This window comes from Ursus maritimus, unplaced genomic scaffold, assembly GCF_017311325.1.
Source record: "Ursus maritimus isolate PB19 unplaced genomic scaffold, ASM1731132v1 scaffold_10, whole genome shotgun sequence".
Lineage (NCBI taxonomy): Eukaryota > Metazoa > Chordata > Mammalia > Carnivora > Ursidae > Ursus > Ursus maritimus.
The window spans coordinates 10,060,627-10,086,766 of NW_024423344.1; the positions used below are offsets into that span (position 1 = coordinate 10,060,627).

Sequence of the window (26,140 nt, forward strand, 5' to 3'; positions counted from 1 at the left end):
GGAATCTGACAGCTGCCCGAAGAGGCAAGATGCCCCAATTTTTAGCAAAACTGTCTTTCTCTGGGTATGGAGAATTTAACAAGAAACAAAATCCCGGCTCTTTGGGCAACTAATCTTTGACAAAGCAGGAAAAAACATCCAGTGGAAAAAAGACAGTCTCTTCAATAAATGGTGCTGGGAAAATTGGACAGCTACATGCAAAAGAATGAAACTTGACCACTCTCTCGCACCATACACAAAGATAAACTCCAATGGATGAAAGACCTCGATGTGAGACAGGAATGCATCAAAATCCTAGAGGAGAACATAGGCTGCAACCTCTTTGACATTGGTCACAGCCACTTTTTTCATGACACATCTCCAAAGGCAAGAGAAACAAAAGAAAAAATGAACTTGTGGGACTTCATCAAGATAAAAAGCTTCTGCACAGCCAAGGAAACAGTCAAAAAAAACTAAGAGGCAGCCCATGGAATGGGAGAAGATATTTGCAAAGGACACTATGGATAAAAGACTGGTATCCAAGATCTACAAAGAACTTCTCAAACTCAATACACGAGAAACAAATAAACAAATCATAAAATGGGCAGAAGGTATGAACAGACACTTTTCCAATGAAGACATACGAATGGCTAACAGACACATGAAAAATGTTCAAAATCATTAGCCATCAGGGAAATTCAAATCAAAATCACATTGAGATACCACCTTACGCCAGTTAGAATGGCAAAAATTGACAAGGCAGGAAACAACAAATGTTGGAGAGGATATGAAGAAAGGGGATCCCTCTTACACTGTTGGTGGGAATGCAAGTTGGTATAGCCACTTTGGAAAACAGTGTGGAGGTCCCTTAAAAAGTTAAGAATTGAGCTACCCTATGACCCAGCAATTGCACTACCGGGTATTTACCCCAAAGATACAGACGTAGTGAAGAGAAGGGCCATATGTACCCCAATGTTCATAGCAGCATTGTCCGCGATAGCTAAATTGTGGAAGGAGCCGAGATGCCCTTCAACAGATGACTGGATTAAGAAGACGTGGTCCATATATACAAAGGAATATTACTCAGCCATCAAGAGAACGATTTCACAACATTTGCAGCAACATGGACAGGACTGGAGGAGATAATTCTAAGCAAAATAAGTCAAGCAGAGAAAGACAATTATCATATGGTTTCACTCATTTATGGAACATAATAAGTAGGAAGATCAGTAGGAGAAGAAAGGGAAGAAGGAAGGGCGAGTAAACAGAAGGGGGAATGAACCATGAGAGACTATGGACTCTGGGAAACAAACTGAGGGCTTCAGAGGGGAGGGGGGTGGGAGACTGGGATAGGCCGGTGATGGGTAGTAAGGAGGGCACGTATTGCGTGGTGCACTGGGTGTTATATGTAAGTAATGAATCATGGAACTTTACATCAAAAACTAGGGATGTACTGTATGGTGACTAACATAACATAACAAAAAATTATTATAAAAAAAATCTCTTGATAAACCCTGCATCAAAGCATGAACTGAGTGATCACTACTGAAACAACAGTCCTAGTATTAGGTAATAGAGAAATTCACCCGTACATGATTAAAAAGAAACAGTTTTAGAGCAAAAAGTACTATTAATGCCTGTCAAGATTATATAGTAGCAAAGCAAAACATTTTGACAGGTAAAAAGGGCTGAGAAAAGGTAGATGTGGACACAGAAACTAAAAAACAGTAATGACTTCAAAAAGAGTGACCATATTGAATCGTTCTATGCCTAGCACTTCGATATGGAAGAATTACAAGGAAAATACTGTTTTAACCACATTGAAATACTTGACAATGAGTTAAGATCCATTTAGCCTTTAACACATTACCCCAAATGGACTTTAATTAGTCCTTATTCTCCACCTCCCTGCAATACCTGCTGTTGCCCACCACTATTCCTCTTTGAGTTTCTCCCTGCATGGCTTTCACAATAATCAAACTTAAAAAAAGTTTCCTTTAACTCTGTTCCTGTTCTCACTTTTTAAATTCTTCTATCTCTAAATAGAGGCATTGTACTTTTGGGCTGTCCCACCTCCCCCTTGGTGAATTCATGTAATGTCATATTGATAGGATTTTTTTCTTCAATTGAATGTGCATACTAATTTTTATTTTTAGCTCTCTCTTCTTTCCTGAGGGCTAATTTCATATTCTTACTGGGGTTAAAGAGAGGTCAAAGATGACTCCTAGGTTCCTACACTATTTGCTCTTTTTAAAGAGAATGCTATAAGCTTGATTACATGTCTTTCTATGCCACTTAGACTAAAATCCAAAAAGCTAAAAGAAAGGCTGATGACAGTATACATAATGATAAGAGCAAAAAATGAATGCTGACACTGATAGAACAGACAAATCACAAAAAATAAAACCGAATGCTCAGTAACTTGGGACCATTTTGGAAGGTAAGCCAAAAAAAATAAAAAATAAAAGGAAAAAGAATCCCAGAGATCTGTTTAACCCACTGAGAGAATTAATCATGTAAACTGTATAAAACTGCACTGTCCAATACAGTATCCATGAGCCACACATAGTTATTTACATTTAAGTTAATTAAAATAAAATTTAAAAATTTAGTTCCTCAGTCCCACTAGCCACTTTGCAAGTGCTCAAAAGCCACATGCAGCCAGCAGCTACCTTCCTGGACAGCACAGATAAGAACCTTTTGATCAATGCAGAAAGTTCTATTGGACAAAGCTGCAGTGCTACTTCAACATTCACTGAGTATTCTCTACATAACAGGCACTGTGCTGGGTACAGGAGTATGGAAAGATGAGTCAGATTAGGATCCTCTCTGCCCTCAAAAAGCAGATTGTCTGTCTAGCAGAGGAAACAGATAAAAATATTTACAAGTACTAGAGTTGAGGTAATAAGATTTATTCCAGCCCAATTAACTAGGATTCCAATCCTTTTACCTAGCTCTTCTGTAGACTTGGCCTTGTTCATCTGGTGTTATGATGGTACAGCAGGAAATGCTGAGACTCACCACTACCTAGAAATCTCTGGACTCAGAACCAAAGGTGCTAAGCCCTAAACAGGATTTAAGTAAGCCCCATCTCTCTGGACTTGGTGCTTTACACACACTGCTGCCAACCCTTGATGGAAAAAACCCATTCTGCCACTCTGGCTATTTTCCCTGGTCCCTCCTAGAAGGCAGCTTTGCCTCAACTGTCACTTGGTTTGGAGCCTCCAGCATATGCTATACTTATGGTGACAGTACCTGACAAAGTTATAAGATATTACCAAAGAATTAGCATTGCAATTGAGAACAGGTCTCAGGTACAAATGGAGCAAGAAGGGGGAGGAACAGTGCATTCTATACAGAAAGAGAAGCCCACGCAAGGTTAAAAGAGAGAAGCATAAAAGTTAACAGAAAGATTTGTGGCAAAGCGGGGGTTCATCACAACTCAAAGGGGTAAAAGCAAGAGAGGAGGATGGATCGAAGCCAACTGCTGCGAGCCTTAATGCCACCAGCTAAGGAGCCTGGCCTGGATTGGCCTGTAAGTGATAGCCAGCAATTATTAAGAAGAATAGTCAAAGGATGAGATCTGTATTTTCAAAAGACAAATCTGGGTGAAAGGTAGATAGTAGTGGATAAAGGGGACCAATGTCTGGATGAAGACCTGGTTGAAGGTAGTGGGAAATAAAGAAGAGGAAATCAACTTTAGAAACACTAGAGAAAGTTGATCGGTTCTAACTATTGACAGAATCTATCTGGCACAAATGGAATCCAATAAGTGTTTGTTGCAAAAAAACTGCAAGGAAGGTAATAATCACTTAGTTCACACAGAAGGAAAGAAAACAAAAACCATGAGAAACACAAAAATTTAAGGTAAGGACTGGCAGTAAGAAACAGTGAAACAAAAAATAATAATAACAATAACAAAGAAATCAAATGAGGCAGTATTTCCACAACCTGGAATGTGATTCCTTAAGATATCTGGATGGCTTGTTCCCCATCTCCTTCAGATCCATATAATCCTATTGAGTCTTCCCTGAACACAATATCTAAAACTGACCAACACAGGCATACTCTCTTAGCATTCTCTAACCCCCTTTCCTGCTTTATTTTTCTCTGTATTTTTCTCTTTTTACTTACTTGTTTAATGTCTGTCTCCCTACTACCTTAAATGTAAGCTCCATTAGGGTAGCTTACATGGAAATTCTGTTACTGTTTTGAGTGTTAAAAAAATCTGCATAACTGAATAGTCCTGTAAGTATAAAAGACAAAATGTTTTCTTTAAATATGTATTTAATATATATAACATATTCAAATATATATATAATGAATTGTAAGTCTATTTACAGTCATAAAATAATGCGAGACTTTATAGCTTAAAAAATCACTCACCATACTTGATAGCCACGCTGAAAATAATAAGTCCTATTAACATTTTCTCAACTTCCATTATAAATTACTAATTTCTTTTCTGACATTTTGGCGATTATTAAATGTTAAGTAAAGGCAAAAAGCTTATGTTAAAATACCAGAATATCTGTATAATCACAGCAGTTAGCTTTAAGACATAATGAAGAAGATATGCCATAAGCAAGGTAATAATTGTCCAAAAGTTAGAGAAGTAGAAAACAATCCAAGAACACAAAAAAGCCCACCTAACTGGTAGCTTCAGGAAAATAACCAAACATCTTAAATCCCACTTTCTTTATGAATAAAATACAGCTAGAACCTACCTACCTAACAGGTTTGTTCTGAGAGTTTTCTTGGAGGATTAAATCTCTCGAGTAATAAGCTTGGTACAGTGCCTAGAATAGTCATTTATTCCTTTAATCCACAACTATTCACAAAGAACTTACTATACAAAAGGCACCATACTAGATACTAGCTATAGTGACAAATGAAAGATACATATCTACTCCCATAGACTCAATCTATGGTCTACTGGGAAAGACAGACAATGAATACAAAGGGTGACAAGTTCTATGGAGGAAGCTAATGAGTCCAGAGGCATAAACCAAGAGAGCAAGGGAATTCAACTTCAGACGTGGTCAGGAAGTATCTCTGGGGACAGAAAAAATAAGAAGGCATTAGCCATATACAGAGGGCATAGAAGTATACTCATAAGTCTTTTAAGCACAGGGGTTGAAATGTGCAAAGACTAGAGCTTGTCGCTTATTTGAGGAACTGAGAGGAATCCAGTATTACTGAAGCCTCATAAGTCAAATGAGAGAAGATCTTAGGGACAGGCAGGAGCCAGATGATGACTTCAAAGGGCCATGGTAAGGTTTTGCAACTTTATGCTCTGGGAATTTATTCTTCAATGGAAATCTGCTTAAGTTTTCTGTTTTTCAGAGGGAAAGATAATGCAATTTATGTCTTGTAAACATCACCCAAGCTATTTTTGGAAATGTATTTAGAGGAATGTGAATGGAAGTAGAAGAATGAGTTCTAAGACTAACGCAGTAGTCCAGGAAAGAGAGATGATGCTTGCACCACAGTGATGGTATGAAGATGAAGAGCAGTTGATGGATTCCTGATATATTTTGTAATGGACTAGATCTGGGGGTGAGGGAAAGGGAGGATTCAAAGATGATTCCTAGATGTCTGACTTAAGCAACTGCTTGGCTGATAGCAGCATGGTAAGTAACATACTTAAGTATTTAATTAATTGTAGCTATTCTTACCTACTTTTAGAATAAAAGAGAGAAAGAGAGAAGTGGTGAGTGTATAGCCAAAATTGCCAAAAAAAAAAAAAGGAGCAATTAGTCAAGCTATGAGGTAACAGCAATATCAACCATATTTCCCACTGAAAACTATGAAAGCGAGTAAAATACAATACAAACAAACAAAACCAGCTATTTGAAGGCACAGAGAGAGCAACCAAGGGAACCAGGATGTTAGGAGCCAAGAGCCCACAGAAAAGGAAAACACATTGAGATCTCCATTGTTTCCCCTTGGGTTATTTGCCAACTACCAGTACAGGGCATAAAGGCCAAGCAGAAAGCAGCATCCTGGAGTTTGTATCAGTCTCACTTGACTGGGAAGACAAAAACTGGAATTCTGTACTACCAAGATAGCCAGGAATTGAGGATCTCAGATAAAAAGGAATTTCAAAGAATGAGTCCAACATTCTGCTCAGTTTTTACCCTCCAGAAATGTGCTGAATCATAAACAACATGGACTGAAATGCAGAAAAACCCAGCAAAAAGATGTTGCAAAGAGACTAAAAAGCTAAGCAGCCTCACAATACAGGTGACCCTTGAACAACATGGGGGTTAGGGGTACTGATACCTGTGCAGTCAAAAGTCCATATATAACTTTTGACTCCCCAAAAACTTTACTAATAGCCTACTGTTAACCAGAAGCCTTACCAATAATTTGTAAGTTATCTGTATTACATATGTATTCTTACAATAAAGTAAGCAAAAGAAAAGAAAATGTTATTAAGAAAATCACAAGGAAGAAAAAATATATTTACAGTACTGTACTGTAAAAATGTATATGTGGACATGTGCAGCTCAAACCTGTGTTGTTCAAGTGTCAACTGTACTTAAAATTGCCAAGGCGTGCCAAAAAAGAAGCATCTTGGTAATTACTCCAAACTTTCAAGTGAGACCATAGAAGGGCTAGGCACTAGGAGTGAAGCTATTTGAATTTCCTGATAGCCCAGAATTCAGCCTCATGTCATATCAATCACTGTTGAATCAAAGTGACCAATGTTTTTCTAACTGCCTGCCAGAGAATATTAAAGCCTACCTGGAGAAAGATAACATCATTCGGATCCTCTATAAATTTTCATCACAATGTTAATAAAACATTACCAGCTGTCCTAGAAAAAAGGATCAAATGATCAAAAACCGAGCAACAGAAATAGGCTCACAGGTAATCTAGGTATCAGAGTTATCAAACCGGAATTTTACAATGATTAATATACTCAAGAAAATTGATGAAAACGTTGTAAGAACTTGAAGCTCTGTAAATTTTGGGCCTGAAATACAAAATACAAAACTGAAATTAAGAACTCAATAATTGGGTATAACTGGACATTGGACAGGGAAGATATGGTAAGTGAACTTGAAATCAGTAAAAAAAATATCCAAACTAATACAGAGTGGGGTGGGAGTAGAAACATATAACTATAGTCTCAGAAGGAAAGGAGATAACTGGATAGAAACAATATTTAAGGAAAACCAACTAAGAAAATTCCCAAAGAAACAAAAGATAACAAGCCATAGACTCAAGATGCTCTACAAAAAAATAATTACAATATAAGTTGTACATAAGCACACAATAGTAAAATTGCTGAAAACCAAAGACAAAGATAAAATCTTAAACTCAAAGGAAAACACGTTAACTTCAAAGAAGCAACAGTAAAACCAAAAGCTGACTTAACAGAAACAGTGGGAGCCAGAAGTCATAAAATAACTTGAAGGTGCAGAAAGAATAGACCCCTTAAAAATGAAGGTAAAACAAATACATTTTTAAGGCATATGAAGACAGAATTTATCACCAAAAGACCACTAAAAGTAATACTAAAGGGAGTTCTTTGTATCAAAGGAAAATGATCCAGAGGTAAATGCAGTAAAACAGGAGAAATGGAGGCTTCCAGAAAGGGTAAATGTAAGAATAAAATGAAATGAGTAATGGCTAGTTTAATAACAACATTATTATTACTACTACTACTGTTACTATTATCTCAACAGCAACAATAATGTCGTCTTTGGAGGTTCAAAATAAAACAGAGCACAGGAGAGAGAAATGGGATTCAAGTATTTAAGGCTTTCTATTTTCCTGGAAGCAGTAAAGGAAGTAACTTATGGCAGACTCAAGTCAAAGATGTATATTGTAATCTTAAGGTTACCCGTAAGAAGATAACAAAGGAATCTGTAACAAACAAGCTAAGAAGGGAGAGATGAGGGGGAGAAAGTTTCATTAATCCAAAAGAAAGCAAGAAATGAGGAGGGATGTTACAAAGGAATGACAGTACAAGCAGAAAACAAATTGTAAAATGGTCGATTTAAACCCCAAAAATGTACTAAAGCAATTAAATGTAAAACAACACAGATTATCAAGTTTAATAAAAAACAAAACCCAACTATATGATACTTGAAAAGATTAATCTTCATCTCTAAGGACAAAGAAAGGTTTTAAGAAAAGACAAAGAAAGGTTTTAAGAAAAAAAGATGGAGAAAGAAGCCAAAAGAAAAGTATACTACGTCCAAAAAAATAAGCTTTAAAACGAAGATTATTACTAGAGAATGACAATAAAAGGATCAAGCCAATAGGAAGATCTAATTGTACATTTATTTGCAGTCAATATCCTAGTCTCAAAATACATAAGGAAAAATTTGAGAGAACTAAAAGAATACAGTTGGAGATGTTAATACACTTCTCTCAACTGAGTGAAAAAACAAAGTCAGTAGCAATATAGTGGATTTGAACATGATTAATAAATTTGACTTAAGTGACATTAAGCACAGTATACTCAAATTTTCTAAAACTTGACCATAAAGCAAGTGTCAATGAATTGCCCACAAATAAAATCAGAATAATCCTAGACCATTATATTAAACTGGATATCAGCAACAAAAATATAGCTAGAAAATCCCCAAATGTTTAGATATTATGTAATATATTTCTAGATAACACATGGATCAAAGAAAAAACCACAAAGGAAATTCTAAAATATTTGAATTGAGTGATAAATAAAAATATTATATATCAAACTTGTGAGATCCAGCTAAAGTTGCATTTACCAGGAAATTTCATAGACTTAAATGTACGCATTAAAAAAAGAAGACTGATAGTTAATGATCTGAGTATCCATCTCAAGAAACTTGAAAAACAGCAATTAAATATTTAAAAAAACTAGAAGGAAAGAAATGAAGCTAAAAGCAGAACCAATTAGGGGCGCCTGGGTGGCGCAGTCCTTAAGTCTGCCTTTGGCTCAGGGCGTGATCCCAGCATTACGGGATCGAGCCCCACATCAGGCTCCTCCGCTTGGAGCCTGCTTCTTCCTCTCCCACTCCCCCTGCTTGTGTTCCCTCTCTCGCTGGCTGTCTCTCTCTGTCAAAATAAATAAATAAAATCTTAAAAAAAAAAAAAAGGCAGAACCAATTAGAAAATAAAGAATATTTTAAATATGAAAATTGGCTCTCTGGAAACTGATCAAGATAAAGAGGAAGCACAAATTACCAATAAGCAGATTTAAAAAGCAGGTATCACTAGATACTATGAACATCATAATAAATAAATAAAAAGTGTATAAAATTATAAACCAAATTGGAAAATTTAGATAAAATGGACAAATCTCTTGAAAAGCGAAACTTGTCAAAATTGACACAAAAGTAATAAAAAATGTGAATAGTCCTGTATATATGTATGTAAGAAACAGATTCAACAATCCCCACAAGAAAACTTCAGAGGGCTATACCAGTGAATTCTTCCAAACACTTATGGATGAAATAAATCTTCACAATATTTTATTACAAAGAATAAAAAAATACTTCCCAGCCCATTTTATGAAGATATAAGCTTGATAACTAAATCTTTACTAGTCAATCTTTTTCATGAACAAAAATGCAAACATTGTAAATGAAATATAATATAGCTTACTAACAGGATAATGCATAAAAAAAAAAGGTTATCCAGAAATCCAAGGATGTTTCAAACTTAGTTAATAGGTATCTCTCTTCCTCCCCAAATTTTAACACATATCTAACATAGAGCAACTACATTTCTAAGAATTTTATCCTAAGAAAATAATCAGACGGGGTGCTTGGGTTGCTAAGTTGGTTAAGCGACGGACCCTTGATTTTGGGTCTGGTCATGATCTTAGGGTTGTAAGATCCGGCAGAACTGCCAGCTCCATGCTCAGCAGGGAGTCTGCTTGGGATTATCTCCCTCTCCCTCTATCTCTACCCCCTCCCCTCCTCGCTGGGCACAAGCTAGCACACACTCACGCATTCTCTCTCTCCCCCTCTCAAATAAATAAATCTTAAAAAAAAAAAGAATCAGGCAAGGTATAGAAATAGGTTTTAAAATATGCATTATACCATTGCTTATAATAGCTTTTAAATGCCCATGGGTATGGAATTAGCTAAACAATTTATGTACATCTATCAGAATCAGTTCAAAATTGTAATATGGTTCTACACTTATTTGTATGGATAGCTGTGCATGAATATACAACTAAATGAAAAAAGCAGCATACAAAAGTAGGAATATTTCTAAGGCAAAAACACGAATTTTATATGAAAGTAAAGAAAATTGAACATATATCATGAGAACATTTTGTCTAGACACAATGAATTGCCATCTTAAGTTCATAAACAAAAGATATAGTCCCTTAGACAATTTTCATCAGCAGAAAGAACATTTTCTTCTCAAAATCTAGTCATAGAAAATTGCCCACATATATATTTATTTAGACCATAAAAAAATGCTACTGGATTTGAATCAGTCAATAGAAAATCTGTATCATTCATAAGTAGCCACAGTACAAAAACAAAAACAAAATACTCTGAAAGCACTGAAACTATTAAAAATCCGTGTTAGATATATAAAGCAATAATAGTTTCTATGTTCAAAGCGGTAAGTTTATAGGAAAAATTTCTATTGTACTGTATTATATATTGTATATACATAAGAAGACTCCAAGTTCCAACAAGTTTAAAGAAAACTCCCTTTAATTCTAGCAATTAATAAGACAATCCATGCTCATTCAAATCATTCCAACCCAGAGGTTACATAGTATTTTGCGAAGATACATAAAACAGGTGTCTACTCTACCATGCTAGCTTAGCCCAATCAGTGGTGAATGCCTAAAGCAAGGTGTTGGTGAGGAATCTAAGGTATTCGGCCTCAGGGATTTAACAATGTTTGCCCGGGTATGGTAGGGAGAAAGGGCTTAGCATGTTTATCTCTACTGCCATCGGACCCAAATTCTTACCCTGGCTCTACTTTTTATGAGCTCTAAAACCTCCTTATCCTTTCTGAACCTAGGCTGTGAGAAAGTAAAACTCAGCTCTGCTGATAATCACACTGTGATGTCTCTAAAAGACACAGACAAGACCAAGAGAGGGCCAACAGGCAACAAAATTTCTCCCACAGCCAGACTAGCGCTCCAAAATGACTAACATCTGCCCCAGTCCCCTTCATTTCTCCTGCCTCCTAAACAAATGCTGCTGACAGATTCAATTACTAAACCCACCTCCACTTCACGGCCTCTAGTATACAATCTAGAGCTGGTCTCCACTTCTCCTGGTTTCTTGTTAGAATCATCCAGCACAACCCAAACCCTACCCCAAACTTCCTGAGTTTCCTGTTACTGAGGCTAGGCAAGGTTCCTGAGGCATGTGCTCTCCCTTGCTACAGCAAGTTATTAACCTAATTTGTTTTACTACAGATGCATTTCTGGCGGTCTTCTCCTGGCAGTAGTAGCAGCTTCTTTACCTATTCACCAAGTATATTTATGCAGGGTCACTGTGAGTATTAAATAAAATGTTATCATGTAAAATGCCAAGCAGCTGAGCAGCTGCCTGGTATAGCAAGTGCACGACAAATACTACCTTCTCTCTCCTATGCGCTCAAAATAAAGCTATACATGTAATTTTATTTTTTAAATCATCTACTTAGTTCTTCACCACCAAAAATCTACATTTCTGCAAAACACGGTTAAGAACCAGAAAATAAGCCCTTCAAGTTAAGAGAATTCTAAGCAGCCAAAACAGACATGATTAAGCTATGAAACAAAGCTTATGTGCTTTACTATAGGGCAACTCCTGAAAATCCTACTTGAACACCATTTGATATTTTTAACATACTTTAATAAACTTTGAAAATCTGGTTTCCACACCCATAGCAAATTAGAATTAGCAACTGTAAACAGCTAGAGAGGGATAGGTAGGCATACTGACCACAGAAAAATATAACTGTTCAACAAGGCAGGAAATATTAAAACTAAGTATCAAACACAAGAACTTAAAATGCTCAGAAGTCTGAAGTCATCTTACACAATGGATTCTAAATTTTAATTATTTTTTTTTAAGATTTAATTGTTTATTTTAGAGAGAGAGGAGTGCACATGTGGGGGCGGGGGGCAGAGGGAGAAAGAGAATCTCAAGCAGACACCTGGCTGAGTGGGGAGCTCCACCCAGGTTTTGATCTCAGGACCCTGAGGTCATGACCTAAGCTGAAACCAAGATCGGACGCTTAACTGACTGAGCCACCCAGGCACTCCAAAATTTTTTTGACTGAACATCCCAGCTATAAAATACTTGCACATAGCCCTCCAATATATGTATATTCATTTGTAAATCATATTTTATGTATATTGTAAAACAAATACTAAAACAGAAATTAAAAGATTACAATATAGTTTTAATTTTCACTATTAACTATGTTAAATATTAATTTGTTTTAATCTTGCAATCACTAAAAATGCTATAACATTTTAAGTGAGACCACTGTTATTTAATGTCTCTTTATTTTTTAAAATCTTGCTTTCCTAATTTGTGAAGTGCAATGTATTCTGACATTTTAAGAACTGTTGTAAGTCATAACTGAAAAACTCAGTTCACAAAGATGCACACATCTTTATAGAAGAGTATGTCACTTACTGGTTTACTAAATCTTATCACTTTTTATCCTATCACCAAATATGCACGAGTTTTTGTTAAAAGTCAGTTACCAGATGTCAGTGTTATGAAAATTTTATTTTTCCTGATGTTAGTCAGATATTTTTGCAAGCTCAGTAGAATGTGTTGTTTTTAGGTTTCTAACAAATGGGTCCAAAGTCCACTGAAATTCTCTGTAAGATTTTTCAACAGACTGGAAATGGCTAAACATGTTTTCAAAATGTTCTCTCTATAATATTAGTTTCTTCGAAAAGCAGATACTTTCACACTTATTAACATGTCAATTTTGCCTTGTACAGACAACTTAGTGTTTGTTTTCCCAAAAATACCTGCTAGGTAGCATAATATTGATAGCTTCTTGTCATATGGAAAATATCAGCTTCTATAATATTCCCCTTTTGTGAAATAAAAATGTGTAATTCAGCTTTGAGTTCTACAACTCCTTTTTTTTACAACTCTTTTAAATACTGACAGTGAACCTCTGCTCCCCATCTCAATTCAAAGTATCATAGATTCTTTTAAAAAGCATTTTTTAAAGTAACTATATAATAGACTGTAACAGAAAAGCCACAAAACTTTGAGAAAGTCACGGTGCTGCTGTTGGCCTCCACATTACAGAACTCGCACAAGTTCCCTCAGCAAACCACACTCACTGTAACCATCTGAATGTGGACCTAGAAAAGCCTCAGAGCCAATCCATATATTAATACAAAAGCTTAATTCCTCTCACTTTTTGGAGCATAAAATAAATAAATAGAAATTCTAATATTTTTATTCTCACATCTCAATTGACTTGCCTCATGTCACTTTGTAAATTACTGACCTAGTGAAGGGACATAAAACTTCACAATCTATATTGGGTGCTCAGGGTTTGAAGTTGTAGCTTACAGAATAATGAATGGCATGTTACACAGAGAAGTACTCAACAAAGAACATACATTGGACTGAATCAATATTATTTAAATGATGGCTCTAGGTCATCAAAAAGAAGTTAAATTATGTGCAGTCTAACACGCTCAAATAAACAGGACAGTAGTCCAACATGTTAGATTGGGATATTTCCAAAACAACCTTCATGCATTCAGAAAATTTACTGTTTCAGAATGACATTCAGGGATTCCAGTTACCATGAATTCTACAGTCACTTTCAGCTTTTCCCCCCAGAATGAGAGGAATTCTTAAAGAATATATTTAAGAAGTATATACTTAAGTCTCCTACAATATATTTACTGTTCCATAGTAAGAAAATGAGAACCATCATTAACCAAACACTAATTTAAAAGAATTTCAAGCCTTAATATTAAAAATATATTTTTCATATTCAAAGTAGTAACAGAAGCAGACATCCTACACTTCATATTTAACACCATAAAAAGTAGTGGTAGCATGGAACAATATTTACTTTTTTATAAGTAATAAAGAGAATAATGCTCCATGAGTCAAGAAAATCACTCATTGGCTTTTAAATGTCTATTTTAAAAATCATGGGAGATGTAATGTAAGACATATATCCATATAAATTTGACACTGTCTGAGAAGAATCTCAAACAAACTGACAGAAAACGGTTCACACTTGAGGGCTAGAAATTAACTAAAAGTGGTTTTCACAGGAGAGGGACATGAGCTGGAGTAGGATTTAGAGCCAGAAAGGAAAAGGCATTCAAAGCTAAGGTAAATTGTCTTCTGTTTTCTTAATGAAAAATGTCTAATTCAAAACACCAAATGTAAGATATATTCAAGTAAAACAATTTAGAAGAAAATACCATTTGAGATATATTATTTATTAAACTGTTCATCGTCACATACTTACATATGTAAACGTACTTATCTACCCTTTAGCTTCATAAAACTTCCCCACTTATACTTGAAATAAGAGCTCCAGCAAGAGAAAGAAAAATTAAAAGAAGCTGTAAGTAAAGAGAACATTTGGGGCACTAGATCTTAATATACTCTTTCTTCAAAGTTAAAAATTTTCTTTTCTCTGGATGTTTTTCTAGCATGACATCTTCCCCTGGAATACTCTACATCTGTCATTTCACTTTAACTTGGGAAAGTGATAAAAGTTCACTTTGAAAGGAAATTCATTTTAGTAATTTCCTGTCCACCAGAGGGCTCCCATATTTCTCCACAAATAAAAGAGATATAACATTACAATAAAAATAATCATTAAGCACTGAAAAAGCTCAAATTATCATTATCTTATTAAACCCCAGACTAAAAATTGTTTTATCTATTAAAATGTCTACATTAACAGCTTAAAAAGATACAGGGCTCTTCTTTGTTTTATGAACTAAAATGTTTCAAATACCAAAATTGCTCTGCTATTATTCTCACACTGTCAATTTCTTTCTTAGGTAGGGCTTTCCATTTTATAGATATCATAAAATACAATTTTAGTCCAAAGCTCTAAGCGGTAGCTCAAATGTTTTCTATAATACTATTATAAATAATTTATTTCTTGATAATTTTCCCAGTCCAGAAAACAAAATTACCACCTTATCTATCCAGCCTTAGGCCTTACAATTAACAGAAAGAGTAAACATTTTCTTTCAGAAAACCTACAGTCATTAACCTAATTCATCCTACAATTATTAACAATGAATACTGCCCCATCATGAATTATGATTTGGGCTGGGGAAAAAAAATAAAGGAAATGAATCATTTAAATACAATGTATTACAATGATATTCTGTTCAGATATTTTTAGGGTTTTTTTCACAGGTAGGTTATTACACTGTAATGTTATTAAATCTCTTAGTTTAAACTCAATCACTTTTAGCAAAAGAAAAACCAATATTTTATGTAAATACACTTATATATAGGAAATATTTACAGAATGTTAATTGCGAAAGTACCAACTGTAAATTTTTTTTAAAGAGTATAGCAAATTCACTCAGTAGGGGTGCCACTCCCCCTCCAAAAAGATCAACTTGCTAGATTCGGATCAGAGAGACTCCTTATCGTAAACACAAAAATTTACTGAATGTTCAGAAATAAATTTGATATGTGAGTTATACTTACAGAACAAAAGAAGATGCTAAAAAATTTGGTTTAAGGTCAGTCATAATCATTGCCCTATGAAGACTTTACAAAAAACATCAATTGATTTAGCAATTACTGTAGCTCAACAATGAATTATCTCTAATGAAAAAATGACAGAGGTGGTAATTTCACTGCCCCACCTCATCTCCCAACTAGGATTTTCCTATACAAGGACAAGCACCATTAACGTGTAAAAGAGCATAACATTTGTTTCTATGTTGCACAGACTAGCTGTCACCACTCAGAAACTTGAACATTTTACTGCACCTTGCAAAAATATATGTATTCATACTTCCAAGAGAACATATCCTGATCAATTAGGAGTTATGTTGCAAAAGAAATGTCAGCTTGTGCAAGGAGGTGGGGGTAGGGAGGCTAAGGCTGTTAAGATTCAAAGTGGTGAAACTGTTCTCACTTTTAAGTCATGAATGTAAACGCAAACTGTCAATTATTGATATGAACAGTTTAACAAATACAAAGCACTTAATCAACTTCTAACCATATTTATCATGTTATATTTCAAAAAGTTGAGAATTAATAGGCACTTATCAAATAAAGGCACTTTTTAAGCAAAAATGCAATATAAGTAATAGCCAACGAAGGTTTAAGAGGTTGAGACATACAAAAAAAAAAAAAAAAAAACCTCAAGACTTCCAACAAGTTGAGCAGTTAGAAAATGATACATAAAAAATACTCAGAACAATCTAATCTGAGCTGTAGATTACACATACTCTGAAACAGCATCATCAGGGCATTATATGTTTATTACATAATACTGCTTTGCCCTTGCATATCACCTTTAATCAAGGGATCTCAAAGCACCACCGAATGAAGGCCTTAAAATACAGTCTAAAACAGAAATAGTTATATTTTATAATTGCACCTACTAATAAAACCTTGCCACTACTTCCCGTTCCCCTGATCCGAACATTAGCTTCCGAACCTTCTTCTGACTTGGAAATGGTATCCCCCAAATCATTTCAATTTGTAACTGATGCTACGCACATTCCAGCTTTTCTTCAGCACTGGGCCTGAAGAAAGTAGTGGCACTGTTTTAATGACACAAATCTATTTCATTACAATTTCTATGACAGAATAGAGTGAACATATCTTGCACCATGCATGACGATATAAAATGGTGACTTCAGAGAACAAATCTTTGCTGGAAGCGATGAGCCCAAAAAATACTCATCAGACAGGGGAAATAGCATTTTTCAACTCAGTCCAAACACCTTTCCAGGCAACTTCAAGAGCGGGGTAAAGGAAACCATGTCCAGCTTATCCTTAATCGGGCAGGGGTCTATTCTCCCGTGTGCATACCAGGAAGGAAGGGAAAACTAAAGGGACAATCCAAGAGTTTTAAGACTCAGAAAGGAGAGTGTCTGTGTGCCACACAACAGACAGAACATTGTGGTTCCTATACGTTAAAATAGTACATCAAATGGCAAATCAAACATAAGCAAAATGGCTTTAAACCAAGGTCAAAATATGCTACTGACAGCCATTTAGGTTTGTTTTTAAGTCTGTAAATGAGGTTCGTGCCTACAGAAACATCTGACGTTTTAAAATTTAATCAGCAAAGTTCAATTTTGCTTTTTCACTGGAATACACGAACACTCAAATGCTAATGTTATGTTAACTTCCTATCTTTCATAAACAAAATCTTTAATCTTCCTGTTAATTGCATTATGTTTGTCCCTAGGACTGCAAAGTGCAATTTCAAATCACACAAACCCCCACCTCCCAGCACTGTAAGCCTACAGGGTTCCTGTTAGTCAACAGACTCACAACATTAACAAACATTAACCTTTAGAAAAAGAAAGAAAAGCATCAATAAACAAGAGTACTTTTTGCTTCAAGTTCTCAACATTCAAAGATCAAGGCTCAATACTGTGTTTTATTAGCTTTTAAAAAAGTCCAATGATGTAATACTAATAAATATCTGGTACTAAAAGTCCTGGAAATTCGTAAGAAGTACCAATACACGGTCAGTCAAGATTTGTGAAAATTCCAAGACATCTTAATATTTCTGTTGCCATAGTTGTTCACCTAGACATTTCAAAAAGCTCACAGCAAATTCTAATAGACTTTTTAAGACATAACATGTCCCTTCTCTTGAAAATATCAAGTTTTATCTACTGCATTAATGATCTCGTCAGTGTCAAAGAACAGGATTCCGGTTTCCCTATCTACCTCTGCGTGTAGTAGGGACACCCGTCCTCAGCTCTGCCTGCTGTCACTGACGTTTTCAGAAGCTTTAAGACACAAATGTTCAAAGGTTTCTGGCAAAGAGGGAGATATTTTCTCCACTTCGAGCTACACTGCCACATTTCCCCTACTTCTCCATGGTTTTTAATGAATTAGAAAACACAACCAAATGAGAAAAGCCATATTAAAAGCGGTACTTCCTAAGAGGGGGAACCAGAACCTCCAACTTCTCCAAATCTCCCAGCACCGTGGCTTTTCAACAGTCCCCTGCAAACCTTCACCCCACGCCTGCATCCTTTCTGATTAAATAAGATTGGAAACCACAATTAAATCAAAGAATGTCGTAACTTATCCTTCACTTACCATATCTGCCGGGACATTACTGGACATCTTGCCGTTTGAAATACACGCAGATGTTTACCGGGAAAGAAAACAACAACAACAAACAAAAAAGAGCAGAAGTCTTCAAGGTACAGCAATCAACCTTAACGAGCTTGATTGGTTCGTGATGTGCTTCCCAAAAAATAAGTTACTTCGGAGCCAAAGTGCCGGCCTGGCCAAGGTTCCGAGCGAAGAGAACAATCCCCAGGAGCTGTATGGCCGGAGCCGGAGAGAACTCCCGGGATGGCAGCAGCGGCAGCAGCTGCCCCGGTCGTCGTCAGCGGCAGCAGCAGCCCCAGGACCGGCCGCACCAGGTAGACCGAGCCGAGTGACACACGGACATGGAGCGGGGTGGGAGGGGGTTAAATCCGCCTTCCTCCTTTCCCAGCCCGGCAGTGATTCACACTTGCTCCCGAGTCAAGTCCTCATTAAGCAGGAGGAAAATGCCCCGGCGTGGATGTACATAGATAACTATGTGGCTACACATTGACGCGTGAGCAGTGAGTGGCGGCCGCGCTGGAGCCGGCGCGGGCGGACGGCGCGGGGAAACAGCTCAACTCGCGCTGCCGAGGCTGGGAGCCGGGCCGCGGAAACCCGCGCTCAAGGGCATTTAACTAGTTGGGAGCCGAAGCGAAAGCCCGGGGCAGCAAGCAGGGGGAGCGGGGCGCTCGGGCCGGGCGGGAGACCCCCACGGCCCCTCGGGGCTCAGGCCGCGGGCGCCTCCGGGCAGTGGCGGGTCTCGGGGCGCATCGTCTGCGGCTCCTCGGTGCTCCTCTCCTGCCTCCGCCTCCCCCCGTCGCCACCTTCCCCTCCCCTCCGACGCCGACTTCGGCTGGTCCCCGGAAGAGGCCGGGTCCTCCCTCTCCTCCGCCCGGGAATGGTTTCCTCTCGGAGCTTTGTCTCTCCTCCTCCTCCACTTTTCAGTCCCAAACGCCGCAGCCGCCTCCTGTCATCGCCTCTCAAGCCAACATGGCGGCGGCGGCGGCGGCAGCTGCCTGAGCGCAAGTCGGGGACACGGGCAGAGCACGGCCCCTCCTCGCAGCCGCCGCCACCGCCCCCGCCTCCCCTCCCCTCCCCTCCCCGCTCCGCGGACACCCAGTGCGTCACTACGGAGACCACCTTCGAGCATCATGGGAAGTGTAGTCTACGCCGTGGTGGGGGGGGCGGCCTAACGCGTCCTCGCTGGACTCCCTAGCCACGCCCCTCTTAGCAACAGTTGCTAGGAAAGGAAAGCGCTTTAGCCAAGCTGCTGCCCAGGAGTTAGGTGATACCTGCTACCAGGAGTGCTGTGAGCGTGCGAATTATTTGGAGAAAATAATTCTGCACAGAGAAATTCCCTCATGCACAATATACATACAGACTGAAAATACGGTTTACCTCCAAGCAGAATCATTCATTTTAATGACAGCATGCTCTCCACATCCTGCAATCTCAAAGCATTTTGTATAGTGATTTCATCTAGGTCTTTTCAACACTACATTTGGAAGATCAGAAGCAATCATTGATTTCCAATAAGGTCGTAGAAGTTCAACAGGAACAAGGATCTCATTAAGCAGGGAGAATGTTTGAACATGTGTTTCTTGAAGACCTAGGGCCATAAAGCTACAATCTAGTTAATTGAAATTACCAAAAACTGTATTAGGTACAATAGTATATCATGCCAAATCTATATCAGGAAATAGCTGCTACAAACTACATGGGGATTCACCAGTTTACCAGGCTAGGCCCTAAATTCTGTTTAACTCAAAATGTAGTAAAAAACCTACACACCCACAGTGATAAGCAAATAGCACAAAATCATACCCTTAGTGAGACTAGACTTTGATGAAGAATATGTGCATTCCAAATTTAGGAACAAAATTCAGAAACCACCAATATCTATCTGAATCCAAATTCAGATCTCTCAGGGCTTTGGCAGAATATTTCAGCAAGGGTAGTCTCAATAAGACACCTGTATGAGAATGCCAAGAGATTTAGAGTCTGAAAGTCAACCTACAGCTATGTGACCTCATCTGTAAAACAGTCTTGCCTACCTTCCAGGGGTAAGGTAGGAGCAGTTGCAAGGATGAGTTAATGCATGGGAAGTAAATCGCTTTGCAAATAATAATGCATCATTTGATAGGAAATGTTACTACTCATTCATTCAGCAAACACATGATCCAGACACTCTGCTAGGCACCAGGAGTTTAAAAATTAATAATCCAGACACTGTCCTCAGGAAACTCATTGTCTAGAAACCTATGTCATTCACCATAGCAGTCTCTCCAGTCAGGTTTGTCTCATTAGGTTGGAAACTCACAGGACGTTTAGAGTATTTGCCTCTTGAGTAGCCTTGGATGGAGACATTCCAGGCCCTCCTAGCGACCTACATCAGCCTGTGGTGAGTTAGGGTGGTAACCAGAAAGGAGGAGGATAGCTCAAATTCACAGAGAAACCAGAGGACAGGAAGGAAAAAAAGGGGGGGGGGAACCTCACAATTAGGCTTCAGAACCTGGTCTAGAAATTTCTGAATCTACTGCTACATGATTTTCCATGGCCTCTGGTACTTGGTTGCTCATTCTCCATTGTTAGAAACCACAGAGCCCTCCGCACCAGCCCTCCTGGAAATAAGGGCAGTTGAAAACGCTTCAACTGACCAATGAGTTCAGAAGGAATACTGGAACACATGTGGAAGGCTTTCACTCACAAAGTTAGTTATCTACCACTCCCCCAACCCCAACTTTTATCCAATGACTGCCCTGGCCAAGTCTGTGCTGGGCCTAAATGCTGCTGGAAGCAGAAGACTGCAGGACTTACGGAAGTTCCAGCTCCCACTTCCTCTGCAGCTCTCCAACAGCTAGGCAGCAAGGGGCATCAAGACCACCACTGCCAGCCCCAGACCCTGGCATTTCTGACACATGATGTTGCTGTTTGTTGCCAGTTACCCCTGCCACCACTCCAAAAGGCCACATCCTACAAAAGTAAAATCATCGCACTTAGCTGTGTTTCCAATCATTCTTCTAAGAGAGGCTGAGACATGATTCTCAATAAAACTCATTATAACTCTTCCCTAACAGAATTAAGCCATCAGGGAGCATTATTGAACACAATTTCGAATTTTTCCACTGTGCTCTTTTTACTCTCTGCTTCCTAATTCAGAATTTCCTTCTTTTTTAAAACTGAATTCCCCATTCCCTCCTCCCTCCAGCCCCTGGCAACTGCCATTCTACTTTTTGTCTCTATTAATTTGGCTACTCTTGGTACCTTATATAAGCAGAATCATATAGTAATGTCCTTTTGTGACTGGCTTATTTCGCTTGACACAATGTCTTCAAGGTTCATCCGTGTTAGAGCATGTGTGAGAATTTCCTTCCTTTTTAAAACTGAATAAATATTCCATCGTACATACATACATTTTGTTCATCCATCCATCCATTGATGGGCATGTGAGTCGTTTCCACCTTTTGGCTATTGCAAAATGGCTGAATTTTATGATATGGAAATTGTATCTCAATGAAGCTGTTAGAACTATTTCTTCCCCATCTGCCATGTAAGGGGTCTGAAATGATTCCCATCTTAGGATCATTCCTTAAAGGCCTTCTCAAGGAAACTCATGAATTTTAACTAGACAGAAGTATTACTTTCTGTGAGACCAGTAACCTTTAATCAAGTATTACTTTGGTTGATTATCTCATTATTCCGTCCAGTCTCAGTTATTAAAAATCTGGGACTAGGAAAATGCCACAAGAGGCAGAGAAAGGTCTGTAACAATGCCTGGGGGCAGAGGGGGGGCGGAGGGGGGATCAGGGGAGGCACAGACACAGCGGCAATGCCAAGGTGGAAACAGGAGCGCTGAAGACAACCTTTGCCACCTCTGTCCAACTTTGCCCAAGGCTGGCCTGGTCCTCTTTAGTTCCAGGGAAAGAAGCATTTCAAGGTTCATTTTGTAAGATCAGACACTTCTTTCTCTTGAGAAAATCTACAGGAAGCCCCCTAATACCGATATAAAGACCCCTAACATAGAAGGGGGCTCAAGAAATGTTACTTCCCTGCCACAACTGGCCAAGGTCTTTTCTCCGAAAGTAGAGATAATTTGCTTACTGATTTAGTAATGGGCTTTCCCCCTTTACTCTTTACTTTTGCTAGAACAGAATGAATGTATGTGTTCCTCTGGTTTGAGAATTGTGATCTGAAGGAGATTGGGATCTGAAGAACAGAATTAAATTGTGTAAATCAAGGAAATAGATGGGACACTCTGGCTGACTTAATTTTACTCCCAGGAGCCCCCCCCCCCCAACGCACACACACACTGCATATATGGCCTGCTCTTTTAACACTATTGAGTTTCTGCTCCGTGAATGTGGTGTGTTTCTCCATTTGTTTAGGTCTTCTTTAATCCCTCTCAGTCATGTTTGATAGCTCTCAACATAGACATTCTACATGTCTTCTATGAAACTTATTCTTGAGAATTTTATTTATTGTTGACACTATTGGAAATGAATTAAAAATTTTCCCAGGGCGCCTGGGTGGCACAGCGGGGGGCTCCTGGGTGGCACAGTGGTTAAGCGTCTGCCTTCGGCTCAGGGCGTGATCCCGGCGTTCTGGGATCGAGCCCCACATCAGGCTCCTCTGCTATGAGCCTGCTTCTTCCTCTCCCACTCCCCCTGCTTGTGTTCCCTCTCTCGCTGGCTGTCTCTATCTCTGTCAAATAAATTAAAAAAATCTTTTAAAAAAAAGATTTCCCAATTTTTTACTGCCAGCATATAGAAATACAATTGGTTTTTTATATGTTGACCTTGTATTCTGAGACCTTGCTAAACTTATGTTCTAGTTCTAGTCGTGTTTGTTTTAATTCCTCAGGACTGTCTACATAAGCCATCAGGTTGTCTGCTATTTCTAAAATAAAGAGTAATATCAATATTACAGAAATTTAGGAAATGAGAAAAACTATTTTCACTTTGAATGTATTTCCTTCCAGGTTTTGTGTGTGCGTGACCTCATATACTTATGGTATATATAATTTTTTCTCGTAAATATTAAATGAAAATTCATTTTTTAAACATTGAAAAAATGTACATGTTTACAAATGGCTACCTAACCTTCCTATTCCTCACTTTTTTTTTTTCAAAGATTTTATTTATTTATTCGACAGAGAGACAGCCAGCGAGAGAGGAAACACAAGCAGGGGGAGTGGGAGAGGAAGAAGCAGGCTCATAGCGGAGGAGCCTGACGTGGGGCTCGATCCCATAACGCCGGGATCACGCCCTGAGCCGAAGGCAGACGCTTAACCACTGTGCCACCCAGGAGCCCCCCGCTGTGCCACCCAGGCGCCCCTATTCCTCACTTTTCAATGCTGTGTGCTATTCTGTTGCATTAATGTGCTACTATTTAGGAAATCATTTTCTTTTTGGAAGACATAAAGATTTGCTCCCAATTGTTTGGTTTCTGTGCATATAAATCTTTCTGCATTTTGAATTGCTTGTTCAGGCGAGAGTCCAGAAACTGTTACCACTGAGTCAAAGTCTGTGAGCATTCCTGTGGCTCTTGAACTGCAGAGCCAAGTTATTTTCCTGCTTAGAACCCGACCTATGAATGAGAATACAGATCACGTTAGCACCTCCGGCCCTTTCGTGTATCTGTAGCTGTATCTCCGTGTTTCCGATACATACATATTCCTTTGACATAGGGGCAGTGCACAGTGGTGGCAGGGAGAGGTGTGAGCCCCTCTTGGCTAATCTCATCAGTTCCTCCCCACTCCAAGGAAAGATATACTCTAAGTAAAAAACAAAACAAAAAACAAAAACAAAAAACAAAAGAACAACAAGAAATACTACAAGTTGAATAGCAAACACAGCTTCACACCCACACCCTCATCCATACCCACACACACTCCAACCAGATAGAAAACCCCTCATAATTAGACATTGGGGAGCTGTCCCTGCCTTTGTATGCTAATTTATTAAGGTAAACAAAACAAAACAAAACAAAACACCCCTGTGCTTTGAGGTTGTTCATTTTGCATTTCGAGGATTTCAATCTTTTTTCTGTGCCTAAGAAATAAACATTTTTAAAAGAACGACCTAGAGAAAGCAGACACAATGCAGCAAGTGCAGCAATGTCTGGGGCAGGTGGGGGACTAAGCCTGGAAGGCCTGGCCCACAGCAGGGGGGGATCCCCCACTCCCCCCAGCCATGGGGTGAGATGGGTGCCCCCTCCATCCCGTGGGACCTGGGGCAGAGACGCAGGGTGCAGCACGAGGACAGTAGCAGGACTTCCGGTTCACCTGCTAGTTCCCCAGAAGACCACTCATTTGGGAGCTTGCTTTTGGACTGTAGACTCACTGTCTCAACCCAGAGGGGTCATTGTAGGACAAATACCAATTTGATAAAATTCTCAAGTTATGTTCTTATTTACAAAAATGTACGGAACTAACACAGACTCTGCACCAAGCTTTGCTACAGACCGGCAGCTTTGTTACTTATTTCACAGGCTACATCCACCTTTCCATCTGTTTGTTCTATGGGTCTCTGCCTACGCCAGCTACTAACTCCTGAAGGGCCAGAGCTGGGCTGTGCTCATCTTTGTATCTCCAGAGCCTAACAGTGAATTATAGCACCCCAAGAAACTTGTCCATGCGTACATTGAAGAGATGAACTTTCAGAATTCCTTTCCTACTTCTGTGATTTCTGTAAAATCAGGGATGACCTTATCGTATTATCTTTAGACCTAGAAGTGTGTCTCATTCATGCAGAAATGATACTCGAGGCTTAGCTCAGTTGCTCTTCCATGACTAAGAGGATACGCCAATAGAAAAGAGGACAATTTCTGTGTGAAGGCTGGAGTTCACTTTTGAAAAAAAACAAAAGTTGTATTTTTTAACAGTAACACTTTTTTAGCTATTTCTTTTCTTTTCTTTTCTTTTCTTTTCTTTTTTCTGTTCTTTCTTTTTTTTTTTTTCAAACATACAACAATATGAATTGGGAAGTCTAAGAACTCATAAGCCACCAGAAAAGTAGTACTTGTGTTTTGCCTCCTACCATGTTGCACAATGCCTTCCTTCCTGACCTGACCCTACTTTGGCTCACGCTATTGAAGCATCCAGTGCTAAAGCTGGAAAGGACCAAGAGATGATATCATCTCCATCTTTTTTAACAAATGAAGAAATAGAATCTTCTTGAGAAGCAGCCACATTTTCTCTATAATTTTCAAATATGCATAAGAATGAGTTTCCTCCAAGATGTTCCAAGAAACAAAGAGATGAAATAGTTCCTAGTGACATTATGTAATTGTTGAATTATTTTATAATTTTGAGTTAGGTTATGATAAACACACCAAATAAGTATAAGATGTATTATTGAATTGGTATCACAAAATACAACATTATTCTTGGTTTTCATTGTTATACAAATCAGCGCACCATCATAGGGGTATTCAATGAAAAAAATATTTTTAATGCCAAAAGTAGTAAAACTCTATCCAATTAAAAAAAATCCTAGGGCTCCTGGGGGGCTCAGTTGGTTAAGCATCGGCCTTCGGCTCAGGTCATGATCCCAGGGTCCTGGGATCGAGTCCAGTGTTGGGGTCCCTGTTCAGTGATGAGTTGGCTTCTTCCTCTCCCTCTCCCTCTCATGCTCTCTCTCAAATAAATAAATAAAATTAAAAAAAAAACCCTAAAATCCTAAATTAGCATTATATTCCCATCAGTCTAGTAGACAAGAGAACTCTCCCTACCACCAAGATTGTGGCATGAACTGTAAATTTCCATTTCTTTTTTACACTGATAACTTCTACCATTAGTTTTTTTGAGTGATTGATCCATAATTATCCTACACTGTTCACATTGTTTTCCTATTCACCAAAGGAGACAGTGGCACTGTCTATCAATAAACATATTGCATATTATATTAATATTTAAGAGA

The 26,140-nt window shown here is 38.3% G+C and overlaps 1 protein-coding gene across 1 annotated transcript in view; it reads right to left on the reverse strand.

Moving 5' to 3' along the window:
• Positions 1 to 19,043, reverse strand: part of UBL3 (ubiquitin like 3) — a 70,737-nt gene extending 51,694 nt beyond the window's left edge. The window contains exon 1 of the mRNA XM_008692191.2: positions 18,225 to 19,043. Within this exon, the coding sequence (XP_008690413.1) occupies positions 18,225 to 18,251 (27 nt within the window). The 5' untranslated portion in view covers positions 18,252 to 19,043. The remainder of the gene's footprint in view (positions 1 to 18,224) is intronic.
• Between the last annotated feature and the right edge of the window lie 7,097 nt (positions 19,044 to 26,140).